Here is a 16816-nt window from a genome sequence, read left to right on the forward strand (position 1 = left end):
TTTCTGATAGTTGCCCCAAACTCAATAAATTATGATGAATACTCGGCACATAAAACACATCTGATCCAAAATTAGAAGAACCATCTTTCACAATAATGCAAATTTTTCCCTTTCCAACAGCAGATACCTTTGCGTTATTTCCAAGTCTTACTGTACCTCTAAATGTTTCATCCAGATCAGTGAATAATTTCTTATTTCCATTCATATGATTGTTGCAGCCCGAATCAATAAACCATTCATTCCTTTTAGTTTCTTCAACCCCAAAACTGGAAAACAATAAAGTCTCTTATTTATCCCCATTATTTTCACCCATCTTAGCATGTACTTCTTTATTACCATACTTATTAGACCAACATTCACTTTCATAATGTCCAAATTTACCACAATTATAACACTGAATCTTAGATTTATCACGTCTTTGAAAATTTTGATGACCTTGTTGTTCCTTCAAAAAATTATTACTACTTCTTTGTTGATAAGAAAAATTATCTTTACCACATCCTCAAAAGTTCCTTCTACCACGACCTCTACCTCTGAAATTCTGGCCTCTTTGATTTGTTTCTTTAGGATGACTTGTCTCTTCTTTTGCTTTAGGTTGATTCACCTTTGCTTGCAACGCCTCCTCCACTATTTCGGGTGTGTCTTGAGTTAGGGACATCTCATATGTCACCAATTCACCTTCTAAATCATCAAGTGTAAAGTGCTAAGATCTTTGGTAGCCTAAAAAATCACCTTCTTCGTGTGAAATTTTATACTCAGGGATCGCAATATTTTTTCAACCACTTTAACTTCATTTAATACTTCTCCATTGGTAGCATTGTGGTTAAGAAGAATTCTTGAATTTCTTCAATACAAGCATGACAATCCTACAATAATTTTTTGTGATAGCAAGTCTACAATTGAGTTAACAAAGAAACCAATTTTTCATGGGCGTAGCAAACACATTGATATCAAATTTCACTTTATTTGTGACTTGGTTCAAGACAAGGAGATAGTTATTGAGTATTGCAAGACTGGAGAGCAAGTTGCTGATATTTTCACAAAGCCACTAAAATTGGAGTTATTCATTAAGTTGAAGAAGATGTTGGGAATGATCAAATTTGAAGATCTTGGTTTAAGAGAGGCTGTTGGAAACTAAATCAAGATTAATTAATATTCCTAAATTGTCTAGGATTTGATATTTGGTAGTTCATTTAATTCATGCCTAGTTAGGTTTTGTTTACCAATTTTATATTGGAACAAGTTTTTGGTTTGTAGTATTATAAATAGGGGTGCTACTACATATTTTCTATTGTAGAGAAGTAACTATGATGTAGAGAGATTCAAGAGTTTATGAGTTGTGAAAAAGCCTCCTACCACGTTTTCTCCCTAGTTTAATAAATTTCTTCAATTCTTGTAAATAATTCTTTGATAGACTCTGTTGGTCTCATACGAGCCAACTCAAATTGACTCCTAAACTCTTGTAGTTTCTCCTTCTTTATGTCAGCAACTTTTCGATATGACTTTACCAAGATTGTCCAAGCCTCCTTTGATGACTTTGCATGCAAATATTTTTTAGATGCATGCAATTCGACCTTAATGGCGAGATAGTAGCGTGCCTTATAATCTAAATGTCTTTTCTTCTCCAATTGCATAGCTGCATCACCCGTCAATGTTGTGCCTTCTGGAGGTTCCTCAAATTCTTCATCAATGGTGGACCATAATCCAATAGCCTTAAAAAAATTCTTCATATGTTGATACTAAGTTTCAAAATTATTTTTGCCATCAAACACAAAATCGGGACAACTAGGTAATAGAGTATCCATATTATTTTTGGATCTTTTACCGGCTCTAACAAGATCTCATACAGGCTCTGACATAATTTCACACAAGCTCTGATACCAATTTGAAAGATTGAAATACCCCAAGAATAATTTAGGCACAAACAAAAAATTCAATAAAGACTATATAGAAGAAAATTATTAAACTAGGGAGAGAACGTGGTAGGAGGCTTTTTCATAACTCATAAACTCTTGAATCTCTTTACATCATAGTTACATCTCTACAATATAAAATATATAGTAGCACCCCTATTTATAATACTACAAATCAAAAACCTATTCCAATATAAAATTGGTAAACAAAACCTAACTAGACATGAATTAAATAAACTACCAAATATCAAATCCTAGACAACTTAAGAATACTAATTAATCTTGATTTAGTTTCCAACCGAGAAGTAGAAGAGTTTAACTAGGGATGTTTAAAAAAAAATTGAAAATAATCAAACTACTTTAAAGTTGAACCTTTATTTCTAAAAAACATCATTTCGTAACTAAATGCGTACACACTTTCACATCCTACTATTGATATAAAAACAATCAGCTCATATGACAGAAAAAACTTTTACATGTTCTTAATTCTCTTTCTTGGTCCAAAAGTTCTGGGAAAAAATATAAACTTATACTTGCAAGTTTTAACCTCTTATTGATGATTTAAAATAATTTGGAACTTTGAGGTTGATGCTTATGACGTCGTAATAAACATAATTTTCATATGCAAGCTACGCTTATGTGATTTCTCGTTACATTTTTTTTTCCAGGATGAAGATAAGCAATACTCACTTTTGAATAATTTAATGACTCAAACTACTCACGAATATATTTAAGGAATTATTTTAAATCTATGGTAAACATAATAAACTATTTTTCTTATTTTCTGTCGAAAGATTTTCATGTTAAATAGACTTTACTCCCCCCCCCCCCCCCCCCCCCCCCCAAAAAAAAACAAAAACAAAGAGAGAATAAAATAGAAGAGAGGTGGATTGTTGGTATTCCGTATTTTGGAGGACGTGGCATGTGAGTACATGAATACTCCTATTCCTGATTTGCCGGCGAATATTCCACGCTGTCACCGACGCATCACCTCACCACACCGTAAAGTTTTTCATTTAATTAATATTAATCTTATATTAATTATAATTATAATAAGTTAATAATAATATGATGTGATGTGGTAAAGTGGTCCATTTTATCATCGAGCATTTCATTATTCATCATACACTACAAAGCGTTTGGATCAAAATGACATAGTATTAGTTTTTCGGCGGTCATGTGTCTTCAGATTCCTCGCCGATGTTTCCTCTCCGTGTCGTTTTCTCTATGAAATTGATACCACAACAAAGTTAGTAGTACTATATATTATATTATCTGCCAGTACCAATTATTATACACATTTTCATGCTTTAGCAACTCGATTTGATATTGGAAATTTTTCTTAAGTGTTTTTTTTCCCGTCATTTGTTACGTTAAATATGTAAAAATATTCTTGTTGATATGTTTCAGGAGACACAAACTAAGAATCTCTGCTAACTTTAATAGAGTATTACGTTGTACTCTTTCATTTTAAAATAATAACCTAATAGAGGGACATTTTTATTTATTTATGTTAGAGTTTGTGATTGGAACCTCCATTTGATTCTCTTCCTCTCTTTATTGATTTTACATCCTTCTGATCATCATATCTTCCCTTCTACTAATATAGTTTCTGTCCTTTTGAGATTCGTTGTCCTACGTAATAAGTTTCAAGGCTACATTAATTATATCAATCTGTCTTTCCCATTGACTTTTTGAGCTTTCTTGTTACTCAAAATCACTGTTTTCTAGTCACTTTTGAGTGTCTTGATTTAGTGGGAATAGAAGTGAAGGAATAAACAGTAGTTATGTATAATAATGGAAGTGGGGTGGGAAGAGGAGGAGGTTTTATGTATGAGAATGAAGTGGTGATGACAAGAGACCCAAAGCCAAGGTTGAGGTGGACTGCTGATCTACATCAACACTTTGTCGATGCTGTCACTAAACTTGGTGGTCCTGATAGTAAGTCTTTCTTTTTCTTCTACTTTTAATCTTGTTTTTTGTACTAAGTCAAGGTTTTATGCATTTGTTTGGCCATCTTTTTCTGCTTTCTGTGTTTGGAATTACTGAAATTCACTTTGGTTCTGTAATACTTCAAGATCACCTATTCACTACAAATAAATCCAAGTTTACTTCTCTCAGAATTATAGTAGTGTATCTTTAAAATGGTACTTATATTTTAGGTTTTCTAATGGTTTTCTGTAGGCTAATATATACAGGTGTTTACCCTTAAAATCGGATAACAATTAAATTTTTAAGTGGTTTTAAGGATATGTGATTTCACTTGGCGCAAACTGAGAAATATAAGAATTGAAGTTAGAAATTAACTGTAAAATGAAGCAAACCAATGTAACGCGCAACTTTGGCCCTCAAGCTAGGTCGCCCTCGAACCAACTGAGTATATTATTGAGAAGCAAGAACTGAACAACTGAATAAGAGAGCTTAAGAGAGAAAACGTAATATCTTCCTTTGTTATGCGTGAATCCCCTTTATATAGTAGAGGAGTTCTACATATGGTACAATTCTAAATGCAGAAGTAAATCTTCTGATTGACTAATCAACCGGTCTTGACTTGATATATGCCGAGATCTCCGCCACAATCTTCGTCCGGTCACGAATTCCTCGGCTTTCTGCTATTCGACTTAGCAGGCCTCCTTCGATCTCGCTAGATACCTATCCTTCTTGGTCTCGACCTTAACTGGTCTCGATCTCGATCGATCCCTGAATCACGAGTTAGACAATATTTATTCACGCAATGATCCAATATAACTTGAGATTGAACCTCGGTCTGCCACCCCGATCTCGATTAACCATACAAAATCGGATAAGCACGATTTTGACCCTATACAATAGGCTAGTGCTTTCTTGGCTATATGTTCCCAAGTCATTGTTTTGAGAAAGATGCTAGTTTTTCAGGGTTGGATTTAACTTTTTGCTTTTCAACTGGATAATTAAAATATGAATTTTATATGTATTCTCTTTCTTGTGCCAAAGTTATTTCCTTCATTTGGAGCCAGTTTCCGTTTTATGCTCTGAAATGTTTGATAAAAGGTTTTGGATTTACAGAAGCAACTCCCAAATCAGTACTGAGGTTAATGGGCGTAAAGGGTTTGACACTATACCATTTGAAGAGTCACTTGCAGGTAAAAGTTTGTTTCTGCACCTCTGTTTACAAATTTTCCTCTCTCTGATAAACCTTTCAAATGGTTTTTCTTCTTGTATATTCAGAAGTATAGACTTGGACAGCAGGCCAAGAGACAAAACATAGCTGAGCAAAACAAAGAGAACAGTGGTGAGTTTGCTATAATTTGGAGAATCCAATTTGAAGTTCCAGCAGAGAACATAATGGACTCCTCAGGACTTTTGTTGTTCATATTTTCTCGCCGTTATTCTAATGCTTAATGTTGATCCTGCTAGTAAAACTATGTTCATAAACAGAAAATCAAAACCGTTAGTTAACACAAGACAAAAAATACAAAAAATATCACGAATCCAACAGAAAATTGTGTTTGCTTAAGGAATTTAATCCCCTTACAATTGCCTAAAGTTTTGGATAAATTCCCCCAGAATAGAACGAAACACTGTTCTGTAATACTAACAATAGAAATTACAGAAATTACAGAATTCCAGTGAACTCAACAAACAGTAGCAAAACCACACTTGCCACTTTTGTTTGTTTTGGAAAAAACAATGCAACAATATAGGGGAGAAGTTTTCAGATTTTTCGGTGTGTCAAAAATGAGGGCAAGCCTCTAAAAATGAAAGGGTGAGATGAAGAGATGCAATCCAAAAAGTACATCTTCTATATCTCATTCACACCATTTTAAAAAAACCAACAGATAGTACAAATAGCCAAAAAGCAAAATTGAAAAAAAAAGCTTTTGCATGATCTTTGTATTTGAGAACATTTTTCTATACCTCTTTTTTTTCCTTTTTGCACTAGTGATGTTTCGCGTACAAGGAAATATGATTGCATTATTTTCTCCAATTTTACAGGGGACTCGTCGGGACAATTTAATTTGCATTCCTCAGGCCCCAGTACCTCTTCATTAAGTATGAACTATATGCAAGGGTAGGTGCCATGAATCTCAACTGTTACTCTTCACTTTGTTGCTTGTCATTTATCTTAGTTACACGCCATAAGATGCTCAGTTTAGGTACTAATATTCGTCTTTATTAAATTCCAGTGGTTTACAGATCAATGCTTCTGTATTTTCAGTCTTGAGAAATTAAGCACTGGTTTTATTAGTTGCATATATGTGTGCTTTTTCGGCTTAATGTATATTTGGTTTTAACCATAATGGACCTTATCAAGCTTAATTTATTCGGCTAAACTAGTGTCTTCTCACTAATATCTGAACAGAGATGTTCCAATAGCAGAGGCAGTAATGAGTCAGATTGAAGTTCAGAAAAGATTACAGGACCAGCTTGAGGTATGCATAAACTTATTTACTAGCACTATTTGTATTCCTCATGAGCGAAAACCATGAAACACACACACACACACACACACACACACACACACACATATAATGGTGTTGCGCGATGATCTGTGAAGTAATGATCTTAATCTTGTCTTACCCTAGCCCTCAGCTTTCATTTTGACATGATCCTCATCCTAATTGCGGGACTAATTCTCTGGTCTAAACACAGGTGCAACAGAAATTGCAAATGAGAATAGAGGCACAAGGTAAGTATTTGCAAGCGATATTAAGTAAAGCTCAGAAAAGCATTCCAGTCAACATGAATTCTCCTAGTGCAACAAGAGCTCAGCTTACTGATTTTGATTTACCTCTGTCAAATTTAATGGATTACGCGAATAGAGAAAACCAGGATGATAAAATTATTGATAAAAGAACACATGATAATATCAAAGAGGAGCTACAAAGGTCTAATTACATTGTGGAGGAAGAACAAAAGAGCAATACTGTGAATCTTAAGCTCAAAGAAGCTTTCATTAACTTCGATTTGAACTCCAGAAGTAGCTATGACTTTGTTGGTGCAAATGCAGCCATATTGGAAGCCAAATCACTTTCAGATGGAAGATTAGAAACATAGCATTTATCAACACATAGTCAAGCTACCTTTTTTAGTTCTGCTTTGAAAATATTATAACTTGATATGTGAAGCTGTGATTACTGATCATATGTTATTCTTCATCTTTGCAATGAATAGAAAGTTAAAGAACAGTAAATGATATCTGTCGCGGTAAGTATTGCAGAAATAATACAACATTATCATTGATTAGTCTCTTCAGTACACAAGATTATTGTAGTACATTATTTGCGGTAATTTTCTTTGAACTCCAAATCAAACAGTGTGTGAAAGAGAAAGCTAATTAAGATATCGTTTTAAATATTCATCCATACGAGTGTAACGAACTTCAGGGTAAAGTTTAGAAGCTTCTTCTGCATTTTCTCCAATTTCAAAGTTTGTTAAACAACCTTCGTAAAATATGTGGTAGAAATGTCCAACTCCTACCTGCCCAGCATAGTCCATTCCTGCAATATTACCATTACTCAAATGTCAACTACATGAATGATGGATCCTCTCCTTTTCTTTTAGCGGGTTTTTGAATTATTATATTAAGGTTAGAAAAGTGAGTACTAAAGATTCTTTTAATACAAAATTAATTAATCAAAAGCATAACTAGGAATTATTTTTAGAGTCACGGGCTTCACCAAATTCTTTGAATTAGTTATAAAATATGCATTCAATCTTTTGAAATAATAGTTACATATACATAGAACGTAGTATTTCAATCCGGTGCACAAAGCATCCCGCATTCACGCAGGGTCCGAGGAAGGGCCGCACCCTTTAGGTGTGATGTAGACAACCTACCATAATGCAAATATTAGTGGCTCTCCTTCCATATAAACTATAGTTTCTCAGAAAATAAAAGAGTATTTAAAAAATAATAGCCAACAAAAGATTACTTCACTAATTAATTCCCAGAAAATAAAAGGAATTCTTTTTGGATAGAGCACCTTTCATGGAAGATAAGAAGTCTTGTTCAGAGATGCTAATTTTCTCAAGGTCTGTTCCTTTAAGCTTTTCCCACTTGGCTATCAACTCCCTTTGAGTCAGAATGTTTTCCTGTGGTCTAAGGTAAACCGTCTTGTTCAGTGTCCTTGGATCATCTATGCTTTTAATTGTGTATGTTGCTACATCATCTTCATCCATATACACCACTGCATATAATTAACCCAATATTTTTTTTTTTTTTTTTTTTTTTTACAAAATTAATCTTTTTCTGAAAAGTATATCTTAAAGATAAATCTTTACAAGTATTCAGAAAAATTATTGTGTGTACCTTTAACATTGCCATGTCCATAGACACAAACTTTGTCTTTAGGAGGAACAAGAGTTCCAAGTTGAGAGAGGTTGCCAGCAAAGTAACCAGCAAAGCAGTTAGCAGAAATGTACGTGTAAGGAATATGAGCTTCTTCTATCGCTTTTCTCACTTCCATCTTCTCATCAAATGTCACTCTTCCTGGTTCTATTGCATGTCCCATTATTGCTGGATCCATTCCAAATTCCGATGGCAAGAACCGCTGCCAATTTCATTTTCTTGTGTAAAATAAAAATAAAAATAAAGGAAGTAGCAAAATTTTTACTCCATACGGCCATAGAGGCGGACTCAGGATTTTAACGCGACGGGGCACATTATGTACCTCTCTGTAACCTTGAGGGGTCATTGGGTTCCACGGACGGCTCAACAACATGCGGTGCCTAAAACCAAAGTTTAATATGTGTCTATATTTTTAAAAGAAAGTTATAAGATTGTTTTTATTTGAAGTCTATTCGTCTAACTTTTTGAGATACAAATTTTAAATAATATTTTTTATAATCGATTTTTTCTAATAATTCCTTCTCAATTGATGATATAACCAATTCATCAGTTAATCTTTCTTGAGAAATTGTTGATCTTAAATAAGATTTTATAGAGTAATAAAAGTATAGAACTATTGGAAACTTAGAAGTATTGTTGAACACTTGCACTAATGAAATTTTGGAGAAATAAGCTAAGTAAGAATATCAAAGAGAAAAACAAAAAATAAGGGGTTTCTGAAATATGAAAGAGATTGGAAATAAGAAAGATTGACTTGACAAATTAAGGAATAAAGTAAAATTTTTAAACGCTGTCTAATGAATGAGTAAAAAGTGAAAAATTGAAACATTAAAAAAATTATTCATCTAACCATTTTTAAGTAAGTTAAGTTATTACTTTAACTCTACTTTTATATTAAAAGTACTAAATATTATTTTTAAATACCTATAAATCTATTATTTTAAAAAAATAAGACCCCTCAAATTTGGGGCCAAGTCACAAGCCTTACCTTCCATAACACTGGAGCCGGCCCTGTTGGGTTCTTAAACTTCGGTAAAAAACTTATACAGGAGTTCTGAATTTGACCATGCATGTAATACTCCACTAGTTTAATTTTATTTTTATGGTTTGTTTTATCTTGATGATTGTAGCAAATGTGTCGAAGACCACATGGTACGTAATTGTTGGAGTACTAAAAAGTTACCTATATCGAAAGGAAATATATACATAGAGAAATGGATTCGTATCTTTACATAAGATACGTGGAAGAATATATCTATCTAATAAGAAAAGAAATGGAACGAAAAGATGAGTTTGACATAACGAATGACGGGACTAAGAACACAAAAAATATTGCTTTTTCTCGTATAAAAGAACTATACTCTCGGTACCAATTGATGTGATGCACCTTTCGTTTTCGCTCTATTTAAAAAAATGATACCTTTATATATATATATATATATATAGAGAAATAATTTAACAATATTTTTTTTTATATTTTCACCTTAATGAGATAATTTTTTAATCACATAAATATTTATAACTTGATTTATACCACAAATTTAAAAATAAAATCTTTCTTTTTTAAACTCTATGCTTAATCAAACATCATGGGATGGAATGAGTACTTATATAAATAAGCATTTATGTTGATTCATTAGGATAGTTGCAACATTTTTAGCTAGGAAATATTTAACAATCAATGTTGCAGAGCTAAAGTATAAATATATATATATATATATATATATATATACACGTTGCACAATTTTGCTTTTAGATAAGGCAATAACACAATTTAACATGATATTAGTATAGTTTGAGATTTTGGAACAATTCAGCAATTAATCCACAATCTATTTTTTTTATTTTTTTATATTAGCCTTTGAAATGTGCAAAGCATATATATAAAAATAAACTAGTTAGTTTGCATGACGTAAGAATGGATTAAATCTGACGAAAGCGTTGAACATCACATCTAGAAGCTGGAGAATTCCATTACAAAGTTAGTCTGTGTCGACTATTAAGGGTGAATAATTAGTAAATTAAATTAACCATCCTTATGAGTCAAGTCAAAGTTTCATCATGGGATAGCAATGTTATTCACTGCTCGCCATCTTAACCAACTTTATCTTTTCCATTTTGTTTTTTGCCTCTTTCTTTTTCCTCGACTAGATTTACAGAATGAATTCAGTAGAAATAGTCATATTGGAATTTGTATCCTTTTTATGGGGTTAATTGAATTTAGTTGGTCGGCTATCTAAACTTTAACTCGGTTTTGATTGTCCACTTTGTAATTTTCATTTTTTCCAATATAAAATAGATTTTTTTAAAAGAAAGAAATGGACAGGTTACCATTCAAATACAGTGCATTGGGAATTCTTGTCCATTTTTCACCGAGTAAATTGGACAGCTTACCCTTAAATTTAATTAATCTCCGTGATCCTAAACCTGTTCTTAACTTTCGATAAATAGGTTAAAACTAGACTATATATGGACTATTTGAAATAACATATTCACGTAAAATTTTATTAGACATGAACAGCAAAATCAAACGAGAAAAAGAAAAGAAAATTAGCCAATCAGAAAAGACACAAGATTTGGGTACATATTTAGCCATGTAATCAGAAAAGAGAACTAACCCCCAGAATTGGGTACATAATCTCAATTTATTAAGACAATTTTTTATTTGGATGTAAAATTAAAATGAAAGCAATGATATTAATGTGATCGAAAATTTAAAGGAGATGAGAAATTTCTTAAAAAAGTTGGAGGAGTCTCTTCGCAAATTTTATTTCTTTAACTATGGGTTGGCTTTATTAATCTAGACATTTAACATTCGACTTGAACAAGTGTCATTCGTTCAAAGGTGTACCCAAAGAAAATGACAGAAGGTGTAGTAGAAAGAATTTTTTTTTTTAAATTTATTTATTAAGTAAAGTGTATGCGTATACATTTATTATTTCCATATTATCAAAATTATATTAGGAGGCAAAAACAGAAACACTTTAATCCCAATATTAGGTTTTTCGTCGTTTAAGGTATATATATATATATATATATATATATATATATATATATATATATATATATATATATATATATATATCTTTCTCTATATATGGATACACACACTCACACAAACACACAGAGACACACACACACACACTTTGTTTTTACAAAATTAAATATGAGATACAATTTACTCGTAACTAGTATATCACAAAATATTTTTTGAAGTCTTTATAAACCAGATGGCAGTTATGACGTAATTTTTGGTACGTAATTTTCGATTAATAAGCCTAATCGAGTCTTCTGAGACGGATTGATTCTCGAGACTGAAGATATATGGAAAAATGTAATTTTCTGGTGGATTACGTGCCAGTCTGTGTATAATTTGATTACGATCTATGTAAATTTCTACCGAAGAATGAACTTTAACATCAAGAGAATTTGAACAATATATACCTTAATATTTCCAGCTTCTTTAATGGCATCAACCAACTTGAGTTGCAACAAGATATTATGACTTCTGAAATGCACACCAGACATTGTGCATATAACAACATCCACCTGTTTGACAGCCTCCACAAGGCTCCGGTGGTCGGAGAACGAGGCCTCGACAAGTCGAGCACCTTGCTCTTTGAACGACAACAACATCTGTAGTTTGTCGATGTCGAGGCCGATCTCCGGCCGCTGCAAGACATACGTTGTATGTCCCTGAGCTAAGCTAGCTTTTACAATCCTCTTGCCAATATAACCAGTGCCACCTACAACAAGAACCTTGCTTTTTGTCATTGTTAGTTCTTAGTATTTGTGTTTTGAGTTCTCAAGAGTTGGAGAAACTAAGCCATTTATATAGGAGAAATTTGTTAATGGCTCTATTCTATTTATTTATTTGGTTCAACTTCATAGGTGTATGTGTGAAAAATTATACATGAAGTATAAGCTCTTAATTACATTTGACGTCGTGTCTTGTCATGACTATTTACATAGTTGAAAAAAATGTGTTGTTCTTCTCAAAGTCATTTTAAATACATGTCCGTCAAAAAGAAAAGAAAACATGTCCGTCATCTTTTAGATTTTAACAAAGAAAGTCAAATTTTAGAAATATTAATTATTCCCCCTGCCCCTCCTTATATAATTCTTTTTGCACATTATTCCCCTTAAAAATTAATCTCCACAAAGACGTCAGGACAATACTTTTAACAATGGTTTTAGGCTCCTAGGACGCCAGTTTCTGAACAAGAAAGAGAAAATGTAAAGCACGATCACTTTATATTTTCACGAGCTTTAATCCCTCCGTTTCTCTTTACGTGATCTTAATTGATTTGACTAGTAATTTAAAAAAGAAAAGATTTTAAAAATAATATGTGGTCGTTAAATATGACAAAAGATTTCAGTGATTTTAACACTTTTGAAACTTATGATCTTGAATATCCCATAACAATTTATCATTAAAGTTAATATTTTAAATTTTTAATTAAATTATTTTTAAATTTAGAAAGATATTATTCTTTTGTACAAATAAAAACTCAAAACATGGAAAGTTAGTTGGATGATACCCTCCAAAGTTTCGCTAGCTACTGAATAGGACTACCAAAAAACCCCGTGAGTCCCCTCATGTACATTTCCTCTCTAAAGCATAACGAGTTTAAGTTTCGTACACTAATAATATTTTTATCATTATTATGCTAAGTCGATCTATACTAATGAGTAATTATTTATAACAAAAAAAATTACTTAAAAAATAAAATAATAACATGTTATATGTTATTATATTATATGTCATTATATTATACTGACAGTATAAAATATATTCGATGTCAATATATACATAAATCAGTAGTTTTTTGGGGACAAATTCCAAGATTAATGTCGCCAAAGACTTGTAGCTTTGTAGGCACTTTCAGCTGTTAAAAAGAAGGGCAAAGAGTGGAGCAATAATGTCCCTGATCCCTATATATAATTTGAGGAAAATAAACATATTTGGTGTTCAACAAACCAGAGCAAAAAAGTTAGGTGACCAATTTGTGTTTCTTGGAAGTCTATCCTTTTTGCGTACCAGATACATTGATGTAAACTGTCAATGCGTAAGCCAATCACCTAGAAAGTTTTGGTTTGGTTGGTGAGATAGTACTTATTAGATTTCCTCCCTTTAGATTCTTCTAAAATCTATATCCTGACACCTCGCCGGTGTACTAGATCTACCTTTCTAATTATCTCAACTTATAAATGTTTGTTATTAGTAAGATAATTGTACAATCTCAAATCTACTTTATTCTTTTTGCCGTGAAATAGAGAGAAGGAGACGCCAAAAAGAAAGATAGAATACCTAAAAGAAAGTCTAAACTTGGCATGAATTATTTGTCGCACCCTAAACTATTCGTGGGTTTTATTACTATCCTGAACTTGACAATTTGATAAAAGAAATCGAAACTCTACTTCGGTAGATTATTTTTCAATCATTAATTGCCACATAGTCATATATAAAAATTATTTATTATAATTTTGTATTTCTTCTTGTTTCATCTTAATATACAATAGATACTTTACCTTTTTTTTTATTTTTAAAATTTCTTTTATAGATATAATGTTTATTCATTCCAACTGTATATTCTATTTCATACCAAGTTTGTGAAATATTCGCTAGAACTCTATCATTAATTAATAACAAACATTCTAGCTAAAATAATGCAGTACCAACTTTGTATTTCTTGTTATTTATTCTTTAGATGCAATGGTTATTTATTTTTTCTAGAACTATGTATTTTTTCTTTTTCGAGCAAAATCTGTGTTTAAAAAAGATCTTGCTTAGAGCTCCATAATTTTTCACTAAACAAATTTTTTCGCCAAAATAATGAATATTATATATTTCTATTTATATCTTTTTATATGTAATTTTATTTATTTCAACGGTATATTTCTTCTTTTTCAGGTCAAATTTTAAAAAGTTTAATAGAAACTTCATTATTTTTAGCCGAATAAAACAAATTCATCCTAAATAATGGAGTTCTAGCTAAATTTTATTACAAATTTTACCCAAAAAAGATGATGTGATGACCCGATAGGTCATCTTATATTTTAGAACCAGATTCTGTATTTCGAGGTCTCAAAAACCTCATTTTAGCCTTCCTCGATTTGCGTGCGCAGTCCGTGTGTTCTTCCGGAAGGCTTATATGTTAAAAATAAGAATTTTTGCCTTAAAAATTAATTGAGTTGACTTCGGTCAACGTTTTGAGTAAACAGGCCTGGATCCGTATTTTAACGGTCCCGTTGGGTCCGGATCAAAATATGGGACCTGGGCGTATGCCCGTAATTGAATTCGGAGGTCCCTAGCTCGAGTTATGAATTTTTGTTGAAAACTAAAAATCTGAAAGTTTAATGATTTTTAAGAATTAATTGAGGTTTGGTTTTGTTGATACCAGATCCGTATTTTAGTTGCGGATCCCGGTACAGGTCCACTATGATATTTATGACTTATCTGTCGAATTTTGTGAGAAACGGAGTTGATTTGACGTGATTCAGATGTTCGATTGTGAAAATAGAAGTTTTAAAGTTTTCTTGAAAATTTTTATTTGATTTGGTGTTCGATTCGTAGTTATAGGCGTTATTTTGGTATTTTTCTCGTGCGAGCGAATTCGTATGATGTTTTAGGACTTGTGTGCATGTATGGTTTGGAGCCCCGGGGGCTCGGGTGAGTTTCGGATAGGCTACGGAAGCTTTTTGCACTTAGAAATCTGGTTTTTTGTGCTTCAGCTGATATCTGGTGTGTTCTTCTTCACGTTCGCGTAGGTACTCTCGCGAACACGAAGAGTGAACTGGGTTGGGGAAGGTTTTTTTCTTCGCGAACACGAAGGCTGGGTCACGAACGTGAAGCGATGTGGGCCTTACCCTTCGCGAACGCGACCAGCTCATCGCGAACGCGTAGCTTTAGGGACCTGGGGGGAAGGGTCAGTCATCTCTTTATCGCGAACGCGACCAGCTCATCGCGAACGCGTAGCTTTAGGGACCTAGGGGGAAGGGTCAGTCATCTTTTCATCGCGAACGCGAGTACGGGTTCGCGAATGCGAATGCCGGGGGGGAGCAGCCTTCGCGAACGCGATGAGGGACTCGTGATCGCGTAAGCCTAACACGCACTGCTCTTCGCGAATGCGTTAGGATTCACACGAACGCGATGAATACCTGACGCCCAGTTATCAAAAACAGAATCAAAACGGGATTTTACCCATTTTTCATAAACTCTCCATTAGAGCTCGACCTAGGTGCGATCTTGAAGGGAAAACTCAACACCAATTCATAGGTTTGTACTCTTTAACTCAGTTTCTTCTATTTCTAACATCACCCATTAAATTCCTAGCCCTAATCTTTGTTCTTTCATGGTAGAAAACTAGGGATTTAGGAAGGATTGAGGTTTTTTGTAAATTAGGGATTTAGACCTCAATTTGGGGTCGGATGATGAAACTAGTTACATAATTGGGCTCGGGAGTGAATGGGTAAATGGATTTTGGTCCGAACCTCGGGTTTTGACCAAGCAGGTCCGGGTGTTAATTTTTGTTGACTTTTTAAATAATGGCCTAAATTGAATTCTTTGCAATCCTGGGTAGTTCCTAAGGCTTAATTTGAATCATTTGGTTGGTAAATTGCTAGATTCTATTGGTTCGAAGGCTTCTTTGAAAGGAAAAGCTGTGGTTGAGCTTTGAGTTTGGTCTTCGGAGCGACGTAAGTGTCGTTGTTAATCTTGACTTGAGGGAATAAGATTTGTTTGTCTATTTGCTACATGTTTAAATGTTGGAAACAATGTATATGTGAGGTGACGGGTACTTATGTGTTGTATTCGGGTTAAAGCACGCGGGCGGGGCTTGGTTTCTTGCAATTATAGCTTCCTTTGTTCATATTTTTCATGTTTAGACTAGTATTGTTAAATTGACCGTTCTTATCATGTTTACGGATCTTCTGGTAATAATTGAGTATTGATTCCGAAGTTGAGGTTGATATTGCGGAACCAAATGTTGAAGCAAGGCTTGTACTTTTTATTCTATCTCCCTGTTGTTATTTGTTCATTGCATTATAGTAAGGGAGAGTGTTAATGCACGAAGGGTGATGCCGTGCCATATTGTGAGTGTTAATGCACGAAGGGTGATGCCGTGCCATATTGTGAGTGTTAATACATGAAGGGTGATGCCATGCCATATTGTGAGTGTTAATGCACTGTAACACTCCGAAAAATTTCGAAGTACTTAAGTGGTAAGCCCGGTAAATTTTACAAAGAAAATAATATTTCATGGTGTCAGACTAGGTTTACGTATTTGAGGATTGTAGAAAGCTCGCCGCGACTCAGACTTTTTGGGTTGAACAATGCACCGGAAAGTAAAGAAATTTTTTTGGCTGAAAAGTGCATTTCTACGATCCATTATGCGATCGCAGAATCACTCTGCGGATCGCATAATGGCCACAGAGTGAGGCAGTTAATTGGGCCAATTGGAAGTAATTATGCGGTCGACTATGCGACCGCATAACAGTTATGCGGTGCAATATGCGACCGCATAACGGTTATGCGGACCGCATAGTGACCGCATACACAGACAGTTCTTTT

The 16816-nt window shown here is 33.4% G+C and overlaps 2 protein-coding genes across 3 annotated transcripts; one reads left to right on the top strand and one right to left on the bottom strand.

Annotated features, from left to right (window-relative positions):
• Positions 1-3051: 3051 nt before the first annotated feature.
• Positions 3052-7086, top strand: LOC104092563 (myb family transcription factor PHL11). Its single transcript, XM_033655189.2, has 6 exons — positions 3052-3854; positions 4959-5035; positions 5121-5184; positions 5889-5964; positions 6256-6325; positions 6546-7086. Exons 1-6 carry the CDS (start codon positions 3701-3703, stop codon positions 6948-6950), a joined length of 846 nt encoding a protein of 281 aa, XP_033511080.1. The 5' UTR covers positions 3052-3700; the 3' UTR covers positions 6951-7086.
• A 21-nt stretch (positions 7087-7107) lies between these two features.
• LOC104092562 (isoflavone reductase homolog) lies at positions 7108-12140 on the bottom strand. 2 transcript variants are annotated; one of them, XM_009598186.4, is made up of 4 exons: positions 11689-12140; positions 8206-8446; positions 7880-8083; positions 7108-7393 (listed from the first exon to the last, which is right to left on the bottom strand). In XM_009598186.4, the coding sequence occupies exons 1-4, from the start codon at positions 12016-12018 to the stop codon at positions 7227-7229; spliced, it is 942 nt and encodes a 313-aa protein (XP_009596481.1). In that variant the 5' UTR covers positions 12019-12140; the 3' UTR covers positions 7108-7226. The 2 variants fall into 2 exon arrangements, with proteins under 2 accessions (XP_009596481.1, XP_070033819.1); XM_070177718.1 differs by having other exon boundaries at positions 7306-7729; positions 11689-12125.
• Positions 12141-16816: the final 4676 nt, after the last annotated feature.

This window comes from Nicotiana tomentosiformis, chromosome 6, assembly GCF_000390325.3.
Source record: "Nicotiana tomentosiformis chromosome 6, ASM39032v3, whole genome shotgun sequence".
NCBI lineage: Eukaryota > Viridiplantae > Streptophyta > Magnoliopsida > Solanales > Solanaceae > Nicotiana > Nicotiana tomentosiformis.